The 27830-nt window shown below is 34.7% G+C and overlaps 1 protein-coding gene across 1 annotated transcript in view; it reads left to right on the top strand.

Annotated features, from left to right (window-relative positions):
• LOC112413459 (protein hinderin-like) overlaps positions 1 to 27830 on the top strand; it is a gene marked incomplete at its 5' end in the record, with an annotated part of 223289 nt that overhangs the window by 68559 nt on the left and 126900 nt on the right. Inside the window, one exon of the mRNA XM_024765408.1 lies at positions 23170 to 23843. Coding sequence (XP_024621176.1) covers positions 23170 to 23843 — 674 coding nt within the window. The remainder of the gene's footprint in view (positions 1 to 23169; positions 23844 to 27830) is intronic.

Genomic DNA, 27830 nt, shown 5'->3' with positions numbered 1-27830 from the left:
TCAGGGAATGGCACATTCCCATGTTTCTTTCCAAATACTTTATTATATCAAGCTTCTCCTCAATACTTGAAACTTGGCTTTTGCATGTACTGCTTGATGTTTCTGAATAAGGATGCTTAGACATTTAGGAGATTGTTTTCTTATATTGAAAAGTTCACAATGTAAAAGGATAGCAAAGCACAACCTTGCAGTGTTACATTCCTGAGGAACTGAGATAACTGATGGTTGTTTCAGGTGTGTGGGTGTGTGCATTGTGTAAATTCCTACATGGACCAGTTCAGCTGGGTGCAGTTTTCTGTGTTCACATAGTGTGTTTCACAAAAAGAACTGTTCAGGAGCAAACATGAAGTTTGCATTATTTTCAGATTATTCCCTAATATATAAATCATGTTGGAACAAATCCATCTTTTCAAAGTAGTGTTCTAATAGACTGACTGTGTTCTAGATGATTTGGGTCAGGGCTTCCTAAATTATCTGTGGTGAAGAAGCAGGTTTGATTATTTTTGTCCATCTCCATGGACTAAAACTTTTAAAAAATTTATTAAAAATTAAATACTATAAAATGAAATGTGACAAAATTTTTATTAAAAGTTTCAATAGACATTATATTTTAGTAAACATAATCTGAATAGACACAACATAGGAAAAAATGATAAAAAAACTTCATCGAAAGTATGCATACAGGTGATTAATACAGAGAATGACTATTACATCACTTTTTCTTGTTTGCAATCATAACTAAAAAAAAAAAAATGTATGTGTGAAATCACAATTCCCCCAGAATAAGTGCCTGTACACACTTTGAATAAGCGCCAGCTATATCAGTAGTACTATGTATGTTAACATTGAAAGTTTTTAATGTGATACACAAGCTTGCTCCTTCATTTATAACCTGTGCAGTCTTGTTTGGAGAGGTGATATGATACTCACAGGTGATAACATATATATTTAAACTCTTTCTGTTTTGTTTTATTAACACTCACATAGAGAAATATCACAATAGTATATTGCTAGGAATGGAAGAAAAGATTTTAAAGCAGTTTCAGTAGGCTTTGATTATTCATTCTAAACTTTTAACTTTTTGTCCAAAATGAAGGAAGTGGTGGTATGTTTTCAAAATTTGTCTCTAGCCCTTTATCACTAACCAGTTTCAACAATTCTTTAAAATTATAGTTAAATTTAAAATTCTTTCAATGAAAGAAATGGATTTTCTATGCATGGATCTTATTTTGATGGAAAATAAAATTTGAAACATCTAACTTGAGAGGAGTTCAATGATAATTTTTCACAGATGTTCAGTATCAAGATCATCATAAATAGGGAATTCCCTGGTGGTCCAGGGGTTAGGACTCTGCACTTTCACTGCTGGGGCTTAGGTTCGATCCCTGGTCAGGGAACTAAGATCCCACATGACACACGGTGGGGCCAAAAAAAAAAAAAAAAAATCATCACAAATAAATTTTATTGAAATTATGGAATATGACATAAAAATACATAGTGACGCTGCTTTTCCAAAGTACTGCCATTCATTTTTGCTTTTCAGTCTGATCTGCCATTGAAGACAGAGTTGGATTTCAACCTTGCAAAGAAGTATTAAAAATCAGTAAAAAAAATAACAATATCAGTCAAATAAGGCAGGTTGGCTCTCCGGTTCCTATCTTATAAAAATTGTGACCAAATTAGTTTCTTACATTGCAGAAACACTTAAGATTTGTTCCAAATTCCCAACAAAACTTTTCCCTTCTATAGCCATCATGCCTCAGCATGTAATTTGTTAGTGGTTGGCTTCTGTATTAGAAATAAATAGAATAAACTCAATTTTTATGCATTTGCCTTTATAAAATCCACATTTTTAACATGTTGCTAAGCACACTATTTAATTCACCTGATTTTTTAAATAGTAAAACATTCTAGCTGAAGGAATTAATATGTTTATTTATAATTTGATTCATGGTCCAGAATATTTTCCTATTGCTGCTGTGCTGTCAAACGACATTTATGGATAATGTAAGCCTTCATAGTTTTATACTGTTCAAAATTGGTTATGTTTGTTGGCAATGAAGCCAAAAAATGCTATTCTTTCTTCATATCATTATGATGTTTAAAATGCATGTGTACTAGAAAAACTGTCATGTTAGTGGAATATTTGCATTCTTCAGCTTCCAATGACAAACATTTTGCTAGTTTTATTATATGGAGTTGTTTTCGAATTACTAGCTAGTTCCTGCATAGCCACATCAAGCTATAGTGTCATGAAAAAAGAGTACTTGAGCTACTCTCTTTTCTACAAATTTACCCAACATCACGCATACACCTTTGATACAGTCTTGCACTAATGTTTCAACAATTGCACATGGTCTTTGTGTTCTTAGCAAACCAAATTGCTACTTTATAAGCCTACAAAGTAGTAATGATTATATGTGAATATTGTACACTGCTTCTGTTGGATCAGTACTCTTTATTTCAAAATCCCTTATTTCTTTATGTATGTATGTAAATGCTTCTTAAGTTTTGATAATTTCATTGCTTCTTTAGCCAGAATATATCGGTGGGTAACACACTGTGGTTTTAGCACTTTACTGTCATTTATGGCCACAAAACTGAACTCAGTATATGAGGGAATCACACTTCTAAGTAAAACTAGTATGAAGTAAAGCTAGTATGACCCCTTGGCCTTTATTTCTTTAGAATCACTTCCATCATCATCATTTGGTTTATAGTAATAAACTACTTCTGTATTCAGAAAAGTGATGTCTTGGCGGGGGGAGGGATAAATTAGGAGTATAGGTTTAACAGATACATTCCACTGTATATAAAATAAACAACAAGGATTTTTTGTATCACACAGGGAACTACATTCATCATCTTGTAATAACTTATAATGGAAAAAAATCTGAACGAGAATACATATGTGACCATACTTTGCTATATACCTGAAACTAACACAATATTGTAAATCAACTATACTTCAATTTTTTTTTAAAAAAAAGGGATGTCTTTTCTTGACCAAAAAGTCCAGTGAAGCTTGTTTCACTACATACAAAATAAAATTGTAAATAAATAAGTAAAATATTACTTCCCTAATTTAGCTAATAATATAAAATAACAATTTAGAAACAAGATCGATTAAGAATTAAAACAGTATTGTGACTTCCCTGGTGGCGCAGTGGTTAAGAATCCGCCTGCCAGTGCAGGGGACACAGGTTCGATCCCTGGTCCAGGAAGATCCCACATGCCGCAGAGCATCTAAGCCTGTGTGCCACAACTATTGAGCCTGCACTCTAGAGCCTGCGAGCCACAACTACTGAGCCCGCATGCCACAAATCCTGAAGCTCACGTGCTCTAGGGCCTGTGCTCCGCAACAAGAGAAGCCACCGCAATGAGGAGCACACACACTGCAACGAAGAGTAGCCCCTGCTCTCCACAACTAGAGAAAGCCCCATGCAGCAATGAAGACCCAATACACCCAAAAATAAATAAATGAAATAAATTTATTTTAAAAAAGGATTAGGGCTTCCCTGGTGGCACAGTGGTTGAGAGTCCGCCTGCCGATGCAGGGGACACGGGTTTGTGTCCCGGTCTGGGAAGATTCCACATGCCGCGGAGCAGCTGGGCCAGTGAGCCATGGCCGCTGAGCCTGCGCATCCGGAGCCTGTGCTCCGCAACAGAAGAAGCCACAACAGTGAGAGGCCCGCGTACTCCAAAAAAAAAAAGGATTAAAACAGTATTACTACAGTAACTCAGTTATTATAGGTAAAAATCATGTAATTAAAAAATTTTCTCAGATTTTAATACAATTTTGGGGTAAAAATGACAAACTATTCTTGAAATATCACACATTGTACCACGGTTTTAGTACAAAACTAGTCTGCAGCTCATGACTCAGTCATGATTTCAAAATCACCTGGAATAGTCTGTGTCTGATTTAACTACCCGAGCCCACCAATAACCCATGTGTGGATTTTTTAAAATATTGGTATGTCCTATATAATGTAACATATGTATGCTAAAAAGTTATTTGTTGTTTATCTAAATTTCAAATTTAACTGGGAGTCCTGTATTTTTATTTGCTAAATCTGGAAACCATATTTTGCCTACTATATAGTTGCATAGATTATCTCATGTTTTCTTCAGAATTTTAGTTTTTGTTTTTATATTTAGGTCTATAATTCCTTTTGAGTTATTTTTTAAATTTTTATTGAAGTATAGTTGATTTACAGTATTGTACCAATCTCTGCTGTACAGCAAAGTGACTCAATTATACACATATGGACATTCTTTTTTTTATATTCTCCTTTTGAGTTAATTTTGTGTATGGAGTGATGTAAGGATTGAAGTTTTATTTTTTCCTTATGGCTGTGCAGTTTTCCAGGATCATTTGTTGAATACGCCATCTTTTCCCCCATTGAGTTATCTTCCTACCTGTGACAGACACACACTAAGGTGACCACTAATGTGTCATGTCCTTGTACAATTCCTTTCTTTTGAATGGGAGCGGAACTTGTAACTTGCATCTAGCCAACAGAAGGTGACAAAGGTAGAGGAATTTTGCAGATGGAATTAAGGTCCCAAATTTGTTGCTTTTGAGTTAATCAAAAAGGAGAACCTAGGTAACCTGATTTAATCAAGCAGAAGCCCTTAAAAGAGACAGTAGGGCCCTCTCTGTAAAGAGCTCTCCTGCTGGACTTAAAGAAGCAAGCCTCCATGGATTCCACAACTGCAGGGATATGAATTCTGCCAACAACTACGTGAGTTTGAAAGACGACTTCAAGCTTCATATTTGACCATGGCCAACACTTTAATTGCAGCCTTTTAGGATTCTGAGCAGAGACCCCAGTTAACAAAAGCTGTGGGATAATAAATGTATGTTGTTTTAAGCTTCTAACTTTGTGGTAATTTGTTGCACAACATTAGAAAGCTAATACAGTACCTTTGTCAAGAGACGACTGATCACCTATATGTAAGTCCATTTCTGGACTCATTACCCTTTTCCAGTTATCTCTCTAATCCTAATACCAGTGCCTCAATGTCTTTATTACATAGCTTTATAAGAAATTCTGAAATTAGGCAGTGTAAGTTCTTCAACTTTATTCTTTGTCTTCAAAATTGTTTTTGCTATTCTAGTTGCATTGAATTTCTATATAGATTTCAGATTAAGCTTGTCAACTTCTACAAAAGAATATACTGGGATTTCACTGAATCTATAAATCAATTTGGGGGAAACTGACATCTTAACCATGTTGAGTCTTTTGATCCATGGACACAATCTCTCTCTCCATATATTCAGGTCTTTTTCAATTTTTCTCAGTAGTACTTTTTAATTTCCACTGTATAATAGTGTACATATTTTGTTAAATTTATCTCTAAGTGATTTCATGTCTGGGATGTTACTATAAGTATTATTTTTGTTTCAATTTCTATTTGCTAATATAGAAATATACCTTATTTGTATATATTGTCCTTATACCCTGTGAGCTTGCTAAAATTAATAAGTAATTTTGATATTCTGAATTCCTTATGATTTTCTACATATATGATCATGCTGTCTATACATAATGGCAGTTTTATTTTCTAATTTCTGAACTCTGTGCCATTCATTCATTCATTCACTTATTCATTCATTTTCCTTATTGCACTGGCTAAGATCTCCAATATGATACAGAGGAGATGCAAAGAGATGTGCTGACAGTGGACATTTTTCCCAATGGGGTTTTTCCCAATCTCATATGGCACGCATTATTTCTTTCATCATTAAGTCTAATTGTAGCTATGGCTTTTGCGTAAGTACCCTTTATCTAATTGAGGAAATTTCTTTTTATAACTTGCTAGATGGTTGTTGAGTTTTCTCAAATGCTTTTTTTGCTTATATCAATGTGATCATATAATTATCTTTTTTTCTATCAATATAGTGGATTGATTTTCAATTGTTAAGCTAATCTACCTTTTCTGTGATAAATCCCATTTGGTCATTTTATATTACTCTTTTTACATATTGCTATATTTAGTTTGGTAACATTTTATTAAGAATGTTTGCATTCATGTTCATAAAGGATTTTGGTTTATACTTTTCTTGTAAAGTCTTTGGTTTTTTTTTTTTTTTAATCAGCCACATAAAATGTTCCTCTTTCCTCTACCTCATGAAAAAATTTGTGTAGACTGGTATTACTTTTTACTTAAATTTTAAGAGAATTCATCAGTGAAGCCATCGGAGCCTGAAGCTATCTTTATGAGAAGTTTTTAATTACAAATTCAATTTGTTTAAATGATTTAGAGCTAATAAGTGTTCTATTATGTCTTGATCTGTCTTGGTAATTTGTGTCCTTAAAGCAATTTGTTTATCTAGGTTGTCAAATTTATTGGCATAAAGTTATTCATATTTCTTTGTTATCTTTTTAATGACTAGGATGTGTAGTGGTATCTGTCTTTGATTCCTGATACTGTAGTTTGTCTTCTCTCTTGATCTGTCTAAAGTTTTACCTTTTCGAAGGATTTGTTTTCATTGTTTCTATGTTTGTCCATGTTACACTTCATTCATTTCTGCCCTAATCTTTATTAGTTCTGTCCTGATTGCTATGGGGGTTTAGTGTATTCTTCTTTTTCTGGTTTCTTAATATGGAAACACCGTATTGATTTGAGATCTTCCTTATTTTCTAAAATATGTGTTTAGAGCTATAAATCTCCCTCTATACACTGTTTTAACTGCACCCCCTAAATTTTGATGTGTTATGTGTTCATTTTCATTCAATTCAAAATATTTTCTAATTTCCCTTATGAGTTCTTTGACCCATAGTATGTTTAGAAGTGTACTACTGAATATTAAAATAATTGTTGATTTTCCAGATAGCTTTCTGTTATTGATTTCTTGTTTAATTTCTTTGTCTCAATGGCAGTTCTTTTTGATTTGTTGAAACTTGTTTTATGGCTCAGCATATAGTTTATATTGGTAGCTTTTTCATGTGCACTTAAAATGAATGTTAATTAGATTGAATTGGGTAATAGTCTCGTTTGTGTTCTATAACCCTATTGATTTTTCTTCTTCCTCTATTGCTTACTGACAGAAGAGTGTTGAAATCTCTAACTTTTATTGTTTGTTATTCTATTTTTCATTTCCATTCTGTCATTTTTCCTTCATATATTTTTAAACTCTGTTGTTAGGTGCATACTCAGTTGGATTACTTTGATGCTTTGATGAACTGAACCCTTTATCATTATGAAATGTCTGCATTTTCCTTGGCAGTTTTATTGTTTTGATGTCTACTTCGTCTGAAATTAACAACCATTCCAACTTTTTTTGACTAATGTTTGAATGGTACATTCTTTTCTATTCAATTTACTTTTAATCTGTCCTCACCTTTATATTTTGTGTGAGTTTCTTGTAGATAGCATATAATTCAGTCTTGCTTTTTTATGCAGTCTGAGAATCTTGTCCTTTGATTTGGGGCATTAAGTTCATTTACATTAGTTGTAATCATTGATATGTTTGTATTTCAATCTACCATGTTGCTTTTTAATTTCTCTCTGTCCCATCTGTACTTTTTCTTTTTGTTCTCTTCTTTTAGGTTAATTGATTATGTTTTAGGATTTCCTATTGACGTATTAGCTATGCTTCTATGTTTTGTTTTTTAGTGGTTCTAAGTTTTGTAATGTTAACCTTTAACTTACTACATTCTACTTTCAAATACTATCATTCCATGTTATATAGAATATATGAACCTTATATCAATATGCTTTTGTCCTTGGTGCTATTGTTGTGAAACATTTTGCTTCTACATATATTTAAAATATCGATACATTGTTATTATTACTGCATTAAACAATCTTTTAAAGAGATCAATTAATGAGAACTAAAAGCCTTTTATATTATCTGCTTGGCGATCATTTGTAACTAACTTACTATTTGTAACATTTTATTTTTCTTTTACCAGGTCCAGGTTTCTATCTGGTGTCATTTGCCTGTGCGTGAAAAACTTCTTTGACATTTAATGCAGTGCAGATTTGCTGTCAATGAATTATCGTAGCTTTTGTTTTTCTGAGGGAAAAAAATCATTTCTTCTTTATTTTCTGAAGGATATTTTCATTGAATATAGAATTCTAGGTTGATAGTTCTGTTAGCTCTTTAAAGATATCATGCCTTTGTCTTTTGGCATGCATAATTTCTAGTAAGAAGTCTGCCATAGTTCTTTATGTTCTATATGTAATGTTTCCTTTTTCTGTGGTTACTACTGAGATTTTTTTTCTTATCACTAGTTTTCAGTTATTTTATTAGGATGTGAATTGATGTGGTTTTCTTTATATTTTTCCCGCACAGGCTTTATTGAGCTTCTTTAACAAATTTGAAAAATTTTAGGCTTTTATCCCTTCAAGTATATTTTCTGTTGTACCCCCATTGTTTTCTTCTGGCACTTTAGTATGTGTGAGTGTGTACACATGTATGTATACATATATGCATGTATATATATAGAAACACAAATATTCATACATAAAAACATTAGATTGTTTCATATTTTATAAATGTTACCAATATTCTATTTCTTTCTCCCCTCCCCTCTTCTTTCTCTTTCACTGACTCATCTTTTTTTTCTCTCTGCTTCATTTTGGATAATTTGTCATTCTGTATCTTCATGATCACTGATCATTTCTTCTGCAGGTATCTAATGTACTGTTCATCTCATAAAGTGAAATTTTCATTTAACACGTTATATTTCTCTTTCCCAGAAATTCCATGTTTAAAAAAATATTTCTTACATTTCTCTCCTTATCATGTTTTCCATGATATCTTTGAAAATATTTGTAGTAGCTCCTTTTAGGTCTTTTTAAAATAATTCCATCATTTCTGTTATTTTTCAACCTCTATTGATTGATTTTCTTCTGGTTATGGGTCACATTTTTGTTTCTTCATTTGTCTAGTAATTGAATGTCATAATTATGAATTTTCTGTTGTTCAGTGCTGAATTTGGTTGTGTTCCTCTACAAAGTGTTGAGGTTTGTTCTGGACAGCAGTAAGTTTGCTTTAAGATTAGTTTGATCAATTCAAGGCCTTTATTTAAGCAGTTTTAGAGTAATTCTAGTTTAGCCTTTACTCCAGGGTTAATTTAACCACACACCTAAGATGTGGCCCTTTTGTGATCTGTCTTGAATGCTGCTGTATTCATTGAGACCTCTCCACTCTGACTAGTATGAATTCCCCATCTCTTGAGTTTTGTGAATTGTTCTTTTTGCAGCTTCCCCGTAATTGTTCTTTCCCTGGAGTTCCTCATGAGTTTTCATCCTGCACATGCACAGATTGGTATTCAGCCAGAGACTCAAGCAGACCCTTATGCTCCCTTCCCTTGGATACTTAGTCTCTCATATACTAGCCATTTCTGCTTCCCCCAACTCTAATCTCTGATTCCTCAACTCAGTGAGATTGCTCGGCTCCATTTGTGTTCCTCCTTCTCTGTGCTGCAATTTAGAAGTTCCCTTCAGGCAGAAAACATAGGCTATTGTTGAACTTACTGAATTTTATTCTTTTCTCTCAGACAACACAATCTCTGCTACCTGTTTCCTACTCTTGAGATAGGTTTTTCTTCTTTTCTTGAGATCAGTTTTTCTTGTTTCAGTTTGGAGGTTAATTTCTGACCTACTCAGGACTGGAAGCAAAAATCTGTCACTTTCATTTTTAGTGAATATTTTTGCTAGGTAATAGAATTATTTTAACTTTAAAAGTCATTTGTAAGTTTTATTATTGTCTCCTTGAAGTTTGTGAAGTGCCTGCTTTTCTGTTGGCTTTTGAGAATTTTTTATTTGTCCTTGATTTTTACCAATTTTACTATGATGTGCTCTATGGTGGATTTTGGCTTTCTCTGTATTTATCCTCCTTTGGATTCATGCTACTTCTTTTTTTTTTGCGGTACACGGGCCTCTCACTGTTGTGGCCTCTCCTGTTGTGGAGCACAGGCTCCGGACGCGCAGGCTCAGTGGCCATGGCTCACGGGCCTAGCTGCTCTGCGGCATGTGGGATCTTCCCAGACCGGGGCACGAACCCGTGTCCTCTGCATCGGCAGGCGGACTCTCAACCACTGCAGCACCAGGGAAGCCTCACACTACTTCTTAAATTTGTGGCTTGATAACAGTTTTGAAAACTTCTCTGCATTATCTCTTCAAATATTACTTCCTCCTCTTTCTGTCTTTTTCCTTTCTTCTAGTATTATAATTACATTTATTTTAGGCTCTTTTCATCATCTTTCACACATTCTTTTATATCTCTCCATCCTTTTATGTCCATCTCTTCATGTTAGTCTAGATATTATCTTTGGACTTTTATTCCAGTTTACTAATTGTCTCCTCAGATATATCTAATCTGCTGATAAGTTTTTAATTGTATTTTCAGTCCTAAAATTTTCATTTGATTTTTTCTAGTTTCCAGTTCTCTGAATATCTTCATCATATTGTTTAATTTCTTAATCACATAAATCACAATTATTTTAAAGTCCATTTTTGATAATGTCAATATGTAAACCTCTTGTGGCTCTATTCCTATTGACTTTTTTTTCCTCTTGTAAGTCTGTTATTTTTATCTTTTTGTATGCTTCATTATTTTTTATTGAATGTTAGACATTGTCTGTGGAAAAATTAGATATAATATGAGTTTCTGTTTGATGTTATCTTTCTCCAGAGAGAATTTGCTGCTGCTTCTTGCAGGCATTTAGCATGGTTCAAATAACCTTAACCCAGTCTTAGACTGAGTGGATTTGAAGTCCAATTGTAGTATGGGCTCTTCTATTACATTCTTATTACTAGCTTTTTAGGGGTCTCAATTGAGAGTCTGGGGTTTTTGACAGGACCTCTTTCTTGGAAGGCTCTGAAGTCTAAATTTTGTTTCCACCCCTGTGACACTGCTTAAAGATCTTCTCAGCTTCTCAGCCAGCGCTTCCTTCTGTGTTGAACAGAAGAGTGGCAACTAATGTAAAGCTAACTTTTCTTGTTTACCTTTTTTTTGGGGGGAGGGGTTATCTTGCTGAGCAATTGTCTTTTTTTTTTTTTTTCTTTCCTTCTTATTTACCTTTGATCTGGGATCTTGGCCCCTTCATGTCCTCACTACCTTGGTAACACTTCAATGCCTTCAAACAGATTTTTAAATATATAATATATTTTGTTCTCATAGTTATTCATGAAGGGAGGATTAAAACAAACTAATCTACAGTGTATTCTGTCCAACCCTTTTGAGAATTTGGAGGTACTGGATCCTGATGGAGTTCTATAGGGTACTTAATCAACAAATTGTAGAAAGGTTGTTGGTAACTTCCTCCTGCTATAGTTCCTTTTTGTGCCTTGGCTAGGCACCTACTCTCTACCGAGTCCCCTTACTCTCTATAAAGATCACTCAATATAATATGTAGATCTAAACACTTTAATTTTAATTATACTAATTTGTTTAATGTTTTGGTCTGTGATAGGTCTTCCTTTCCTTTTTTGTCTTTTACTATCTCCCATTTATATTTCATGTCTCGATTCCTTTAAGTACTGAGTAGATTATCTTGCCTTTTGTTATTTCGTTTGCTTCCAACTGCCCACCACAGATGGCTTATTGGCCATCTTCTGTATTAGGTGGGCATAAACAATTTAAAGTGAAACTTCTTTAACATGGCAGTTACACCATTTGTACTCTGCCACCTCTCTGACATTTTGGCTTCATTCATTCTGCCTCACCCTGTCCACCATGCCCTGGACTACTTAGAGTTCACTATACATATTTATTTTCATAATCTCTGGTTTTCTACTCATATTCTCCCCACTGCCTGAAATGTCCTACCCTACATACACTATACACCTTCACATATACCTTTATCATTAATAAACTCCAGTCTGTCTTCCATAATTTAGTCTAAATGTCCCCTCTATTATGAAAATGCCCCAACTTCCCCTCTCCCCACTAAAGGCAAAGGTCGCATCACTAATGGTCCTCAGCTCTTTGCAATAACACTCTTATCACATAAAATGTTTTCCTCCTTAGCCAAAATTTGAGAGCCATGAATGTTGGGATTCTCATCAAACTTTGTATTCCCAGCAGCTAGGACAGTATCTCACGGACACTTCCAGATGCCCGTCCTCCTCACTCACCCCAAGGTGGCAGCGTATACCTTTGGGTAAAATTATAGAGCAGGAGGAGGATAATACCAAATGTGTTTATCCATAGTATTTTGTTTATATATACTCTTCCCTTCTATTGTTAAACAAATATGCAAGATTTGACTTTTAGCTGCAAAAGTTTTGCTTATTTACGTATTATTGTTTATTATGTATATTGCTTAATAATGTATTATTTTAAGTATTTTTTTAAATAGTTCTAGAACTGTATTTGTTTGGGAGTATCTTTTACAAATTGGAGGACACGCTTAACTGAAAAAGGATTGGGGGAAAACACAATTAACTTTACATTTTTGAAAGCCCTGCTTGTCCAAAATTTTCATAAATCTTCCTTCTGAACTTAACGTTGTCTCTCTCAAAATATGTCAGCCTTGTTTATGATATGAAAGTCAATTATGTCGACATATTTTTTTAATAACTCAAAGTAGGAATCCTGAGGCAGTTAGTTGCCTTTTATTCTCAGGTGTGTCTTACAACCAGTCTGTTTGCCTATCCCTAATCTAGGTTGATATAGCACACATTTTGTGGTCTTTCAACATAGTTTCTTGTTTTAAAACCATTTCATCGAACATTTTAGAAAGTAATATAATGATGTGCTTTAAGTTTAAATTCTCATCTCAAAAGTAAAAAGTGCTCTTGTAATTTACTGTTTCATAGATCCAAACCAAATAAGGCGTTGAGATTCCTATGTTTATTGACCCTGTGTAATATAGATATATAGTTGGAATTTTTCCTGCATTTATAGAATTTTTGTTAACTTTTAAAGACTTATTGGAAAAAAGTACTTATAGAAGAAGTAAGTGGCTCCTGCAAAAAGTACAATATATTTTATAATAAGTAAAACTAAGTTATCAAATTCCTTAGGATACAAATTAGGTCATTTAGCTGTTGCTGCTCCTGCTTCCTACTTACTGGTTCATTCCACAAATATTTATTACTTTAAGTATCTTTTATTTATAAAGACCAGTGTCATTGAAATATGAAATTGAGAGTAACATTGCCCCTCTCCTCAAGTTCCGTACAACGTGTACTGGAGAGGGGCCAAACTGTATGCAAAAAAAAATTATTAAGCACCTATTATCTCTTATTGAGATACAGCAATGAATGAAAGTGATGGTATCTTTTGAGGTCACTGCCCTCAAAGGTTTCACAATTTCCACAAGGAGAAATGTACATTCTTACACATCACAAAGAAAGTTAAAGATGTGAAAACAGCTAACTGTGATAGAGCAGGATGAAATAAATATGACAATAAAGGGCTGAACAGAGTTGTCCTTGGGTGCCTTCTGGGGAAGGCACAGCTTATCTGAGCTTGGGAAGTGAGGGAACTACAGTGGGAGGCAGTGGTACTAAGCCAGCCTTAAAACAAAAGAGTAGACTTTCAAAGCATAGAAAAAGGAGTTAGGGCATTTGAGTACTAGGAAATTGCATCACTCATTTTATCTTTTATTAGTTTCTAAATGAAATCTTTTCTCTTGGTTTTTTACAGTAAACTAAAATAGCTAGTAAAAAATGTTCTAAATTTTTAAAAGTCGGGATTTGGTATTATATAATTAAAGGACTAAGAATTCTAAAAAATCGTGAGCTGCCAGGGAGAGCTTGCCCTTTAAGGGTGACCACCTCTTTGGTTTGGTAGTTTTTTGTTCATTCAGAAATGCTTCTCATTAGGTTTCTTCAACATTTCCGGTCTGCAGCCATTTATATGGGGAAAAAATGAATATGGAAGACACTAATCTTTAGTAAAAGGGCTGTGATTCACTTTGGGACATCTTGATATAATAAAGAGCCTGGTTTTACCTTCCTCCTATTTCCTGCAAGTAGGCTATAGGTTATATTTCTTGGTATTTTGTAAATGCTCTTTTTCAAGAGAGTTTATTTTTATTTTCTAGTCTGAAAAATATAACACCGATACTTTTTCCCCTCATCCAACAACATAAATGCATTCTGATTTCCCCTTCAGGGACAGTTGGTCACATTCAAATAGTGTTAACTTTATGTTTTCTAGAAGGTGTATCAAGAATACTTTGTTAAAGCTTTCCTTCATTTGACACAAACTAATCTTGTTTGCTTCCTTTAAGAAGAAAAACTGCATTGAAACATCTTGCCTACATGCAGTTTTTGTTTCCATCCTTGAGCCTGGCTGTTACTAGAGGGATATATGAGAGGACAATGAGCCCCAGGGTACTCTGTCCAAACGTAACGCCAAGGGAGTGGCAGGGGAAAACTGGTGTTAACTCTTTTGGATCATTTTCTTGTGCTGCATCCCTAACTGAATCCAAGTACCCTTGGCTTTATTATTCAATATGTCTTGTTTTCATTTTGTACCTGTGAAGATTGTCCTCACCACTTCTAATTTGTCTTTGTCTCGTTTTCTCTATAAAAATTATTTTAGCTTCTTTCTGATCTTCATTAAATAATTAAAGCTAGCCTTGGGTATCTGTTTCCTCTTGTAGATTTAGAAAACCATGTATAAAGCTCCATTTTTTTTCTTTTAGCAATTATGATCATATACGTGGAAGTGATTTGAATCAGTACTACTGTTATGTATTTCTATGGTGAATGATTGTCCCATCCCATCAAAATATTTAAATCCCATCAAATATTTAGGACTCTCCTCACAATTGTATTTTTGTCTTACTCAATCTTCATTTGTGTCTCTCTCAGATTTAGTGACCAGATAGATAAATTAAGATGCTGATTTAAGTTCTTGAGCATGTGAGTCATATAAGGCAGTAATGTTAAAACACAGAATTTGCTAGGGGAAATAGAACCAAGGGGCATTCAGTAATTTTTTAGTATGTCTGTTAGTTGATAGGTGAACATTTACTGATTGGTATAATTTCTCATCTTTTCTTTTCTCTCATTTCCTTGGGGTACGACAACCCAATCCCAGGGTTTTTCAGCACTTAAGGATAGCATAAACTATAGAGCTTATCAAACCCAACCATTTTACTAACATCTAAATTGCCTCTAAGAGACGTAAAATGACTTGCCCAAAATAATAGAATTCCTAAGTAGCTGTACTGGAATTCTAATCAAGGTATTTTGACCTTAAGTATACTGTCAATTATTCTGTGCTCTGTATTCATTTTTATAGCAAATCAACACATTCCAGCTTTCAGGAAATGTAGTAATGATTAAAGAATATGAGGTTTAACCTTTTCTGAGTCTGGTAATTACTGTTAAAAATTTTGGCAGGCCTACAGTGTATGTATCTTAAGAGTTGGTACCACATTTGGTATCTGTTGCTAATATTCTGTCTTTTGTACAATCTTGTGTGCCTATACTTTTTAAATCTCATAATTATTGGCTTCAGTGCCTTTTAGATTCAATAATCCTAGACTGTGCCACAGTCCCTGGGAAATAGAAAAAGTTATTAGAGCCTTGCAAATGTGTTTGACTGCTGCATTCTGTTACTTCCGTTGATGGCCTACAGCTTTAGCGATTGTGCAGTGGAGAAGCTTAAACCTCGAGGGCCCATTAGATTTAACTTGTTTGCTGCGTTGATATCTATATGTTAAATGACAAGAGAGTTCAGGTTATTGAATAATTTAAAATTCAGCTCTAATTGGTGTCATATGACCTGGAAAAGGCCATGGATGATGCCAGGAGCATGCTGTGAATTTCTTATAAATAATTCATAAATTAGATGATTCATTTGCCTGGATGTCTTGCTAAATGCCAAAGTTTGTAAGTTATAATTGATGATATAACACCTGTAAGTATTTAGTTCATAACACTAGAAGGTAATCTACCTTGATGATCTAGCAAAATCTGCCAGTATAGGAGAGTTAATTGCACTGGGGAGAATGAACATTTATTTGGGATGAGACTTTGGCAAACCACACAGTGCAGCTGTTGCATTACGTAGCTTCTGTCAGCTCGACAACTGGTTCATGTAAGCTTGACTAAAAATGCAGCTTGTCATTCTGTGCCTTATTTTATATTAACTCCAAATGTTCTGGGTAATACAATGACCTGCCCCACACACAGTAGCTTAGGTTTAGAAATATTTATCTAGCTCTTGAATTTCTGACTTCATCATAAAATAAAGAGGATACGGGGAAATTCTGAAGTTACGAAATTGAGATTTTTCTTCTTATAAGGCTGTCCGTGGGAATATGAGGATTGTTAATAGGGTGCTTGCCAGGATCGTAAATTATTATTTACCATTAGAGAAATGAATACCAATAAGATCTGTTGGTGCTATTGACTAATCCTGTAGTTAACAACTCATAAATGCATTGTAAGTAATCTCTTCCTAATTATATAAATAACAACCTGTTGCAGGAAATAATTACTGCAGTTTAGTTTGGCTCTCTCCTTACGGCTCATAGCAGAGATTGGCCAGGGCTGCAAAAATGATTTGCAGAAATTTATAAAACATCACTGTTTACTTGTTGATGGTATTTCACGAAACAATACTGCAGTTATTTTTTATTATGTGAGAACACCAGAAAGCCCTAGATTACCATAGGAATGTGTATGTTCATATATGTACCTACACACCTGTGTGTGCTTCCATGCATGCATACAAGATCATATCATAAATGTTTATAAAATAGACATCCTTTATTTTCTATGAAGTCTTTTAAAAATATCTGTCATATTTTAAAAGAGTATCTTAAAGATTCTGAAAACCTTCCAACTCAGAAATTTACTAACTTTCAGTATCAGAAAATTCTTCTTTGTGTCCAAGATAAGTCTTTCACACTTTTTTTTAAACCTTATACTTTTCTCATTGGTGTTTTTTTATCTAGTCATTGGCCTGTGTCTACCCAAATTAAGAGATATTATGCTTCTACTCTGTCATAAGCCAAGTATTGCCTGCATTTTCTCCTCATCTTTCTTTTGTACAGTAAATCCCACAGCATACCCTGTCAAAGATTTTATGGCTTCATTTCTGCCACATCTAGAGTCTAAAGATGTAGCCAAGGTTATGGTACCTTTTATATAAGACAAATCCTAATATGCTACCATTTTGAACTTAACATTTTTATCTGTTGTATTCCATAGATCATTTTCTATCTAAACTTTTTTTTTAATTTATACAATGTGTTTGACTTGCCCAGGTATATTCTTCTACATGCTTTATGTTTATTTCTAATTAAGCACTCAGTCCAACTCATTTTCATCACACAGAAAACATGTAAATAGATAGCACATCACAAGTCATATTGTTCAGTTTGCTTATTGAGTTTTGACCATATCTTAGGATATTCATAGACTCCTTTAAATGGAAGAGCACGCAACGTAATTATCAAGTTCACTTGGCAAACTGTGGGATGCTAAATCTAGCTAACTGTATCGTTTTGTACAACTCATGAGCTAAGAATGGTTTTAGATTTTTAGATGGTTGGGAAAAAAAGAATATTTCATGAAATAGGAAAATTACATGAAATTTAAATTTCAGTGTGTCTACAAATGAGGTTTTCCTAGAATAGTTATTCATTTATGTATTATCTCTTTCTTTCACACTACAAAAGCATAACTGAGTAGTTATGACAAAGTCTGTATGGACTGCAAAGTTTAAGATGTTTATTGTCAGACCCTTTACGGAATAAATTTGCTGACCCCTGCTATAAAGCTATGAAAATACAGCCACATGCAGCACCATGTATGAACTTCACAAGTATAACTTTGGGTGAAAGAAGTTAAACACAAAAGAATGTATATCATATGATTTCATTTATACTTTAAAAATAAGCAGGTAAAACTGAACTCTAGTATGGATATTTAAGCAGAGAAGTATTAAAGCAAAGAAGTGATTCCCATTAAAGTCAAGGTAGTCATTCCCTTTGGCAAGAGAGGTAGAGAGTGGTGATTGCTCAGGGCCATCAGGGTCTTCTGAGTACAGAAGACAAGGGTCGTCTTCTGTATCTTGGATGGTAGTTACATTGGGCATTGCCTTGCTCATAACTGTTTTGTGTACTTTTCTATGTTTAATGTATTTCATATTAAAGAATTTTTTAATAAAGATCTACAGCAGGAAGCAATGGAAGATTATGGATTTGGAGTGAGGCATAGTCCCATGTCTCACATATTATATTGATGTGACCTTGGGAAAGTTGTGTTGATTCCTTGAACTTCATTTTCTCATCTGTAAAATGCTAATTATAATAACTACCTTACAGAATTGTTGTTAAGAATAATAGGTTGAATATGTAAAACATTTAGCACAGTATATGGTAAACTCTGAGTTGAGAGCAGCCAAAGTGACAGGGTGTTCTGGGAGCATGTTCTGCATTCAGTGGTCAATGAAGGTGACCATTTAGAGCCAAGTTATCTCATCAGAAACAATTTGCATGACATTGTCTTCCCTGACCTTCATTTTTCATTTCTCATCTTCACTCCTTTAAAAATTATTTTGAATTATTTAAATATATTAGTTTCAACAAGAACTTCATAAAAGAAGATATCCAAATGACCATCAAGCATATGTTCATTAATATCATTACATATCAGGGAAATGGAAAATAAAACCACAGTGTTATTTAACTATACAGGCACCAGATTGTCTAAAAATGAAACACACTAGGGAGTGTTGCTGTGAATGTGAAGCAGCTGGGACTCTCTTAATTTGCGGATGGGGGTGTGAAACAGAATAACCACTTTGGAAAGCTTATTGGCTGTTTCTAATAAAGTCAAATATGCCTACCCTGTGCCCAAGAGAAACAAATGTGTATGTCTAAAAAAAAGGCTTGTATGAGAATATTCATAGCAGCTTTATATATAATAGCCCTAAACTGGAAACAACCTAATCCAATAAAAGGATAAACAAATTTTGCTTTATTCATACAATGAAGTACTATGCAGCAGTAAAAAAGAATAAACTATTGATATACACAACAACATAGAAGATACTCAAAAATTATGTTGAGCTTAAGAAACCAGGTACAAAAGGGTAGCATACTGTATGATTCCATTTATATGAAGTTCAACATAGGCAAAACTAATCCATGATCATAAGAATCAGAATAATGGTTACTCCTGGGAGTGTGAGGACGTGATATTGACTAGAAAGGACACAAAGGAACTTTCTGGGGTAATGGAATTGTTCTATAACTTGATCTGGGTGATGATTACCTGGGTAAATGCAAGTATAAAAATTCATCAAGCTGTATACTTAAGGTATGTGCATTTTATTATGTATAAGTTATGCCTCCGTTTAAAAAAATATCTAATGGTTTCTAAGTTAGTGTTATATATCTGAAAAATTCATGTCAAACCCAGATACCAGAGACAGCAGTTTGGGATTTGTTGTTAGTTTAAGCCTTAGTTAAGAGAAGTTATATTTGTAAATATCATATAGAAAGCATGGAGCAGCCCCAGAAAGAAAAATACATCAGTTTCATTTAGGCCCACTGTGACTTCCGTGTGTGCCCCAAGGGAAATTAAGCCCCATCCAAAGCACTTTATATGAATTATCTCATCTAATCATCACAACAACCTTAAGAGGCAGTGCAAGATGTTAGTGTTAAGACTGACATCCTTTATATGAAGGAGAAAGATGAAGAACCTCTCTGTTGTCTCAAGCAATTCAACTCTGGCCCAACTACAAACCTCACTGTAGCAAAATGAAGATCGATAACTGAACTCATTCTCCTTGAAGACAGTTCAGAGATAATCTGTTGTAACTGAATATGCCCCTTGGTGATCTCACCCCACCCCACTCGCCCCGCACACATACACCACAATGTTCTCCTTGAAAGAAGTTGGGTAAATATAAGGTTTGTGTTTCCTTTTTGTAAATTAGTACCCTTATAAATTAGCACCCTTGATAACTGCTCATCTGTCTCACCACCACGTTCAGTTTTGATGTAGCTGCTATTTTTAATCCCTGGTTTTCTGTTGAGGAACCTGAGGCTCAGGCAAGTTGGATAATATGTTGTATTAGTTTTTTTATTGCTGTGTAACAAATTACTACAAACTTAGCAGCTTAAAACGACACACATTTACTATCTCACAGTGTCTGTGGTTCAAGAGTCTGGCACAGCTTAGTTGGGTCCTATGCTCAGGGTCTTAGAAGGCTGCGATCAAATGCCAGCTGGGCTACATTCAATGGGCTGTTGGCAGGATTTATTTCCTTGCATATGTATGGTAGGTGCCTCATTTTCTTGCTCACTGTTGTCTGGAAACTGCCTTCTGCTCCAGAGGTCATTGCCACATGAGCCCCTGCATAAGCCATCCCACCCTATGTATAATAGTTTGCCTCTGCTAATCCCAAACTCCCATTCCTTCCCCCCACCCCCACACCCCTTGGCAACCACAAGACTGTTCTCTATATCTGGGTCTGGGGTTAGCAGATGCAAAGTATTATGTATAGGATGGATAAACAACAAGGTCCTACTGTATAGCACAGGCAACTATATTCAATATCCTGTGACAAACCATGATGAATATGAAAAAGAATATATTGGGTTGGCCAAAAAGTTCGTTCGGTTTTGAGTAAAAATAAAAGACTCATTTTCACCAAGAATTTTATTGAACAATGTATTCACTAACTGAACGAACTTTTTGGTCAACCCAATATATATGTGTAACTGAGTCGCTTTGCTGTACAGCAGAAATTAGTACAACATGTAAATCAACTCTACTTCAATAAAATCTTAAAAAAAAAAAAAGCCCTCCCACCACACAGTAGCTTATTTCTTCAAGGCCAGCAGGAGAATCTCTGATCTTGGGGAGGGCACCAGACCCTCTGTTAAAGGGCTTACCTGACTAGGTCTGGCCCGCGTGAGATAATCTCCCTTTTTATTAATTCAAAGTCAGCTGGAGCCTCAGTTACATCTGCAAAGTCCTTTTTGCCATATAAGGTAACATAACCACAGGATTGATCTGATCATATTCACAAGTTCTACCCTCACTTAAGGGGAGGAGATAATACAGGGTGGGGACACCAAAAGGATGGGAATCTTGAGGACCATCTTAGAACTCGGTCTACCAAGTTGCACAGTCACCCAGCAGGTAATTGGCAAAGCAGTATTCTCTTTGAGCAAAGCATGCATGGAAATCATTAAGTTGTAGTGCCTCTCAAAAACATAAAAGCTAACTACAAAATATTTTAGAAATATTCCAAATACCTGACATTTGTGAATAATGTAACACTCAACACCATTGAAGTAAGTGTAAGCTATATAAATACCTAAAAATGCACATATGTAAATAATGTTAAGGAACAAAAATGAGAATATAAAATAATATATACATGCTATCTACTGTTACATTAATGATACATGGATTAGAAACTATGTGATGACATAAAATAGTTGATTTAAGTTTCTGGACTTTTAAAAAAATTATTTCTCATTTTAAAAGTATAATCTATAAAAAGATGGTTTATCATATAAAATAGCAGGTGATAAATGTTATTTCTGTTGACAATAAGTGCTACAGAAGTTCAGAATAGGGGAGATGAATGTGGACTAGAGTTTTCCTTTAGGTGTAAAATAAGGTTAATTTTTTTAATGAGGTAGTTTATCATACATTTTGCCCTAGGACTAGTTCCTTTTATGTAGCTTGTCATCTGCTCAGTGTCATCTGCTCAGCATATAAAATTACGTGGCTTCTTTGAAGAGGCCCAAGTCATCTCCCCAGATGTGGCTCATTCTAATTTAAACAGAACTCCTTTAACATTGCTTTAGAAACTCAAAATCTTAAAAGAGTCATTGTAATAGCCCCCTTTTATCATAGGAGAGGAAAAATTGCATTGCTATATATATGTTAGGTGACACTTTTTACCAATCAGTTCATCATTTTCAACTATTGCAAAGTAAATTGGTGGGATTTTTTTTCCCCCTCTGCTAGGGATCTCAATTATTCATAGAGTACATGTCTCTATGGAATACATAACCATCTCAACTGTTTATGAATTAGTTCTTACTTTAAAAGAAGTTGGGGCAAACTGAATAATAGCCTCCCAAACATGTCCATGTCCTAATTCCTGGAACCTGTAAATGTCATTTTATATGGCACAAGCGACTTTGTATGACAAGAGGCTTTACAGACGTGATTAAGTTAAGGATCTTGAGATGAGGAAATCAGCCAGGATTACATGGGTAGGCCCGATGTAATCAAAGTGGTCCTTAAAAGAGGGACAGAGGAGCAGTCCAATGGACCGTGGTACAGACCAGTGGTTCTCAAAGTGTGGTTCCAGATTGGAACTTGTTAAAAATGCAGATTCTCTGACTCTACTCTAGAGTTACTGAATTGGAAACTCTGGGGGGTAAGCCAAGCAACTCACATTGAACAAGCCCTCCAGGTGATTCTGATGCATCCTAAAGTTTGAGAGTCATTGATATAAACTAAGTTTTGCTCTCCTTGATGAAACAGGGTTGAGGCTAAAATGGTGGGAAAGCTCACTCTACTGGCCTGTCAAAGGTAGTTTGCAACTCTTCCTTTCTGCCTGAGTTCTATCAGACTATAATCACTTGAACAACTTAATTGAAAAATCACTTATGTTTACAGCTGAAATTAAATATGTTTTGTATTTAAATAACTGCTTTTGATTAGAATCATATTTTGTGGAAAGTGCTTGGTCTTATCTGTGTGCTGTAAAGATATTTATAAGAACTCATCAAATTTCTAGCAGTAACTAACATCCTGTTCAGTATAAGGTGAAATGTTCTACATCAAATCTCATGCTATGTAATGGCCAATCAAAGGATATTTAAGGTGGCTGAATGGATTTCTTGGCTTAGTATTCAAAATTAAACATTTTAAGGCATTAACATTCCATGGTTTTCTTCTTCTCAGAGTTGATGCTATATACCCCATTATTTGCAATTCCTGAAATCTTGCTTAAGCAGCGAGTGGCAACACTTTCTTTTTCTCATCCTTGTGGATTTACTGAAATGTAGATTGTTTGAAAATGAGATTAGCTTTATGGCACATGTCTGTTTAGCTATGTGACTACCATCATTTATTAATTAAGAAGCCAAAAACACAGCTTTGTCTTGGTAAACATATATCACTGATTTCTGAAAAGTCAAAAGAACTCCTGTTGTGCTCTTATTTGACAAGTGATCTTGCGATTCCTTTTAGGTATCCAGTAGGAAAAGCACTCTCTGGTCTTCATCTGTGGAACTGGATGGTTCCTACTTGAGTGTAGCCAAACCACAAACCCACACTCAAACCGAGCAAAGGCCTAAGTCTGCAAATCAGGACTCAGCTTCAGAATCCCTTGCGGAATTTAGGAGTAATTCTTCGAAACAAGCAGCCCTTCATTATCCCAAAGAGGATGTGGACAAGGTGCCATCAGAGACCAGAACATGTAATTATGGATCCCCAGGGGAAAAACTAGTAGATGCAGTCCCTACAGAGAAAGTTCCACCAGAGAACCTGAACATGAAGGAATGCCAACACCTTAAGGCTACTCCATCTAGTCAGTGTTGTGGTCATAGACTTTCTGAAAATGCGGATCATGTTCGTGAGAGCCATCCGACAAACATGGTCCCTGAATATTCCAAGACACATCTGGAATCATGCAGGTATTGTGGGCTTTCCTGGACATCTCCGATGCGTGGCCAAGGGGCACTGCAGCCTAGTGAAACTGATGTCAAAAAGCAGCTCTCAGAAGATAGAAGGCAGCAACTCATGCTTCAGAAAATGGAGCTGGAAATTGAAAAGGAACGCCTTCAGCATCTACTGGCCCAGCAGGAGACAAAACTACTCCTAAAGCAGCAGCAGCTTCATCAGTCTCGACTGGACTATAACTGGTGAGTCCTGCCTGTTCTTTCAGCAGTATCTATAGCTTGGAGAACACAGTATAAAATGACAGCTGTGTTACTATAACAGATGTGTAGGAACAGAAGTTCCTCGGGACTTTGGTTTGCTCAAGATGCACAGCAGCTATGACTTGCAAGTAAATTGCACTGTCTTTGGGGGAAGACTTGAAAGATAAATGTCTTCCAAAATGTTAGCTTAGAATATCTACTTCTCAGCAGTCCAGTATAATTTTTGCTGGATTCGAAAGACAGTATTTTTAAATATTACCGTTACACACAATCCTTTGCTGTTTGATGTCATTGTAGAGAATATTACCATTAAGTAAAAGCATGAGATTTCAGGATGTGAAATCAGACCGAAGTGTGGCTAGCTGTCATCATTCCATGCAACAAATGATGGGAACCTTCTAAATTCAGTCTTTTCTGGTCATGAAGCATAGCCTGTTCAATAACCAGTTTCTTATACTTACCTACATTTAAACTGTTCTTCCTCTAACAATTTTTCCCTGAGAACAATGTTTCAAAAGCTAAAGTCCTGTTTTATATCATGTAGTATTCAGCATAGTTTTACATGCAGAGTCATAAAGTTTGTTATCTTAGTTTAAAAATAGTAGTAAATCAGACACAATTGTATTTTAAACATAAGAAAATATGGCATTTATGTCTTTTTTTAAAAATAAGTTTCAAGTTTTCATAGGGAATTGTGTGTGTGTGTGTGTGTGTGTGTGTGTGTGTGTGTGCGCGTGCGTGTCTTTCCCTGCCATTTCCTCCTTGGTCAAACATACCATTTCCCCTTTGTACGCATCCTTAGACACATAGATCCTATACAGACACACTTAATACTAGTGTTATTTTCTTTTACTTCTTGGAGTTAATTTTCTTTCATTTTCAGATCTTGCCTAATATTTTTTAAATTTTAATTTCTTTGAAAGTTCCATCTTGACATTTTTCCTTCAGTGTAATACTGACTCTTCTAGGAAGCAAAAGTGGTCTTCCTCTTTCTCTTCATGATCAGACAGTTTTATTCTTCATTGTTGAAATCTGAAGGCTTTTAAAGGAAGTGAAAATGAAGTCTCTTGTAACAAGATTGTAACCAAAGGCTGAAATGTTGCTTCAATTTTATGACCCCAATCTCTAATACTCCAGTTAATGTGTATTCTCTCCTGAGAACTTCATTCAACAAACATTTATCGAATGCCTATGTTATGTGAGGAATGGTTCTAGGTACTTGGGATAGGTAAAAAAAATTTCAAGTGCGATCTTTAAAGAGGTCACAGTCTAGCAGGGGAGAATGGGTAATTTTAGACTAGGCATCATGTTCATGTGAACAGGACTGTATGTTCAAATACTGCTGCATAATGATAATAAAGTCTTTATTGTTCTCTTGATCACCCCAGCTTAGATGAAAGAGCTATGAAACACAGATTTTGAACAAGTTTTGTGTATATAAATTGTAAACGTTTATGCATATGTATAGAGATTTTTAAAATCTTTTTATTTTGAAATAATTAGATTGATAGAAGTTGCAAAAACCAGCTTCTCCCAATGACTACATTTTATACAACTGTAATATATTATCAAAACTAGTAAAGTAACATTGGTACAGTGTGCATGTGTATTTCTATGCCATTTTATCACGTGTGTGGATTTGTGTAACCACCACCACAATCAAACTACAGGACTATTTCAGCACCACCAAGATTTCCTTTGTACTCTTCTGTTAGAGTCACTGTCTGCGCCCCCATCCCTAACCCCTGGAGACTCCTAATCTGTTGTCTATTTCTATAATTTTGTTATTGTGAAAGTGTTATATAAATGGAATTATACAGTATGTGAAATTTTGATATTGGCTTTTCTCATTCAGCATAATGTTCTTGACATCCATCTAGGTTGTCGCATATATTGTACCTTTTGATTTCTGAGTACTATTCCACGATATGGATATACCATGATATGTTTAACCATTTATCTGTTAAAGGACAATTGGTTGTTTTCAGTTTTTTTCTGCTACAAATAGAGCTGCTATATATTCTAATACAAGTTTTAGTGTGGCCTAAGGTTTTTGTTTCTACAAATGAAAACTAGGAGTAAGATTGCTAAATCTTATGATAAGATCATACTTAACTTACACCACATTAAGTTTAAAATACTTTTCTACCAGTCACGTATGAAAGATCATTTCTCCACATCCTTTCCGGCATTTGATAGTGTCACAGGTTTTTATTTGACATGTTCTAATCTGTGTGTAGTGATATTTCATTGTCGTCTTAGTTTGCATTTTCCTAATGGCTAGTGATATTGAATATCTCTTCATTTGCTAGTTTGCCCTCCTTCCATCTTTTAGGGTAAATTGTCCCTTTAATATCTCTTGCCATATTCCAACCGAATTGTTTGAATTGTTTTCCTGTTGAGTTTTGAGAGTTCCTTATATATTCAAAGGATATAAGTCCTTTGTCAGATAGGTGGATTGCAAGTATTTTCTCCTGGTCTGTAGCCTGTCTTTTCAGTCTCAAAAAGGATCTTTCACAAAGCAAAAGTTTTCAATTTTGATGAAGTTTGATTTCTTTTATTGTAGATGATATAAAGTTTCCATAATGACTGTTGAATTTTGTCAGATACCTTTTATGTGTTAATTGACGTGATTGTTTGATTTTTCTCTTTTAGACTGCCAATATGGTGGGTTGCATTGACAGTTCCTTTTAATATTGACCTAGCATTGTATCCCTGGAATAAATCTCCTTGGTCATAGTGTATAATACTTTTTATATACTACAAATTTCTATTTACTAATATTTTGTTAAGGATATTTACATCAATATGTATGAGGGATATTGGTCTGTAGTTTTCTTTTTTTATACTGACTTTGGTTTTGGTATCAAGATAATACAGGTCTCATTTATTTAATTCATTCATTTCTTTATTATTTCCTTATTTCTGCTTGCTTTGGATTTATCTTTTTCTTTTTTTCTGTCTTAAGGTGGGAGCTTAGATTATTGATTTGATACTTTTCTTCTTTTAGTGGAAGCATTTAGTGCCATAAATTTCCCTCTCAGCACTGTTAGTCTCACATATTTTGGTATGTTGGTATGTTCGCTGAACGTAATGTCCTCTAGGTTCATGCATACTCTTGCAATGGCAGGATTTCCTTCTTTTTTCTGGCTGAATAATATTCCACTGTGTGTGTCTGTGTGTGTGTGTGTGTGTATCTCACATTTTCTTTATCCATTCATCTGTCAATAGACACTTAGGTTGTTTCCATATCTTGGATATTGTGATTAATGCAGCAATGAACATGGAAATGCAGACATCTCTTTAAGATACAAATTTCATTTCCTTAAGATAAATACCCAATTGCTAGATCATATGGTAGTTCTATTTTTAAATTTTGAGGATTTTCCACACTGTTTTCCATAATGACTGTACCACTTTACATTCTCACCAAGAATATATAGGGATTCCCATTTCTCCATATCCTGACCAACAATTGTTGTTTCTTGTCTTTTTGATAATAGCCATTCTAACAGGTATGAGGTGACACCTCATTGTACTTTTGCTTTGCATTTCCCTGATGATTAGTGATATTGAGCATCTTTTCATGTACCTGTTAGCCATCTGTATGCCTTCTTTGAGAAAATGTCTATTCACATCCTCTGCTCATTTTTTAATTGGATTGTTTGGTTTTTTGCTATTGAATTATGTAAGTTCTTTATATATTTTGGATATTACCCCTTTATCAGATATATGATTTGCAAATATTTTCTCCCATTTGGTAGGTCTCCTTTTCATTTTGTTGGTGGTTTCCTTTGCTGTGCAGAGGCTTTATAGTTTGATGTAGTCCCACTTATTTATTTTTGGTTTTTGTTGCCTTTATATTTTGTGTCAGCTCCAAAAGATCATCACCAAGACTATATCAGTGAGCTTACCACCTATGTTTTCTTCTAGGAGTTTCATGGTTTTAGGTCTTACATTCTAGTCTTT

Source organism: Neophocaena asiaeorientalis, unplaced genomic scaffold, assembly GCF_003031525.2.
Source record: "Neophocaena asiaeorientalis asiaeorientalis breed wild unplaced genomic scaffold, Neophocaena_asiaeorientalis_V1.1 scaffold886, whole genome shotgun sequence".
Lineage (NCBI taxonomy): Eukaryota > Metazoa > Chordata > Mammalia > Artiodactyla > Phocoenidae > Neophocaena > Neophocaena asiaeorientalis.
Note: the sequence above shows the minus strand (reverse complement) of the source record. Positions and strands in the feature narration are given on the sequence as shown.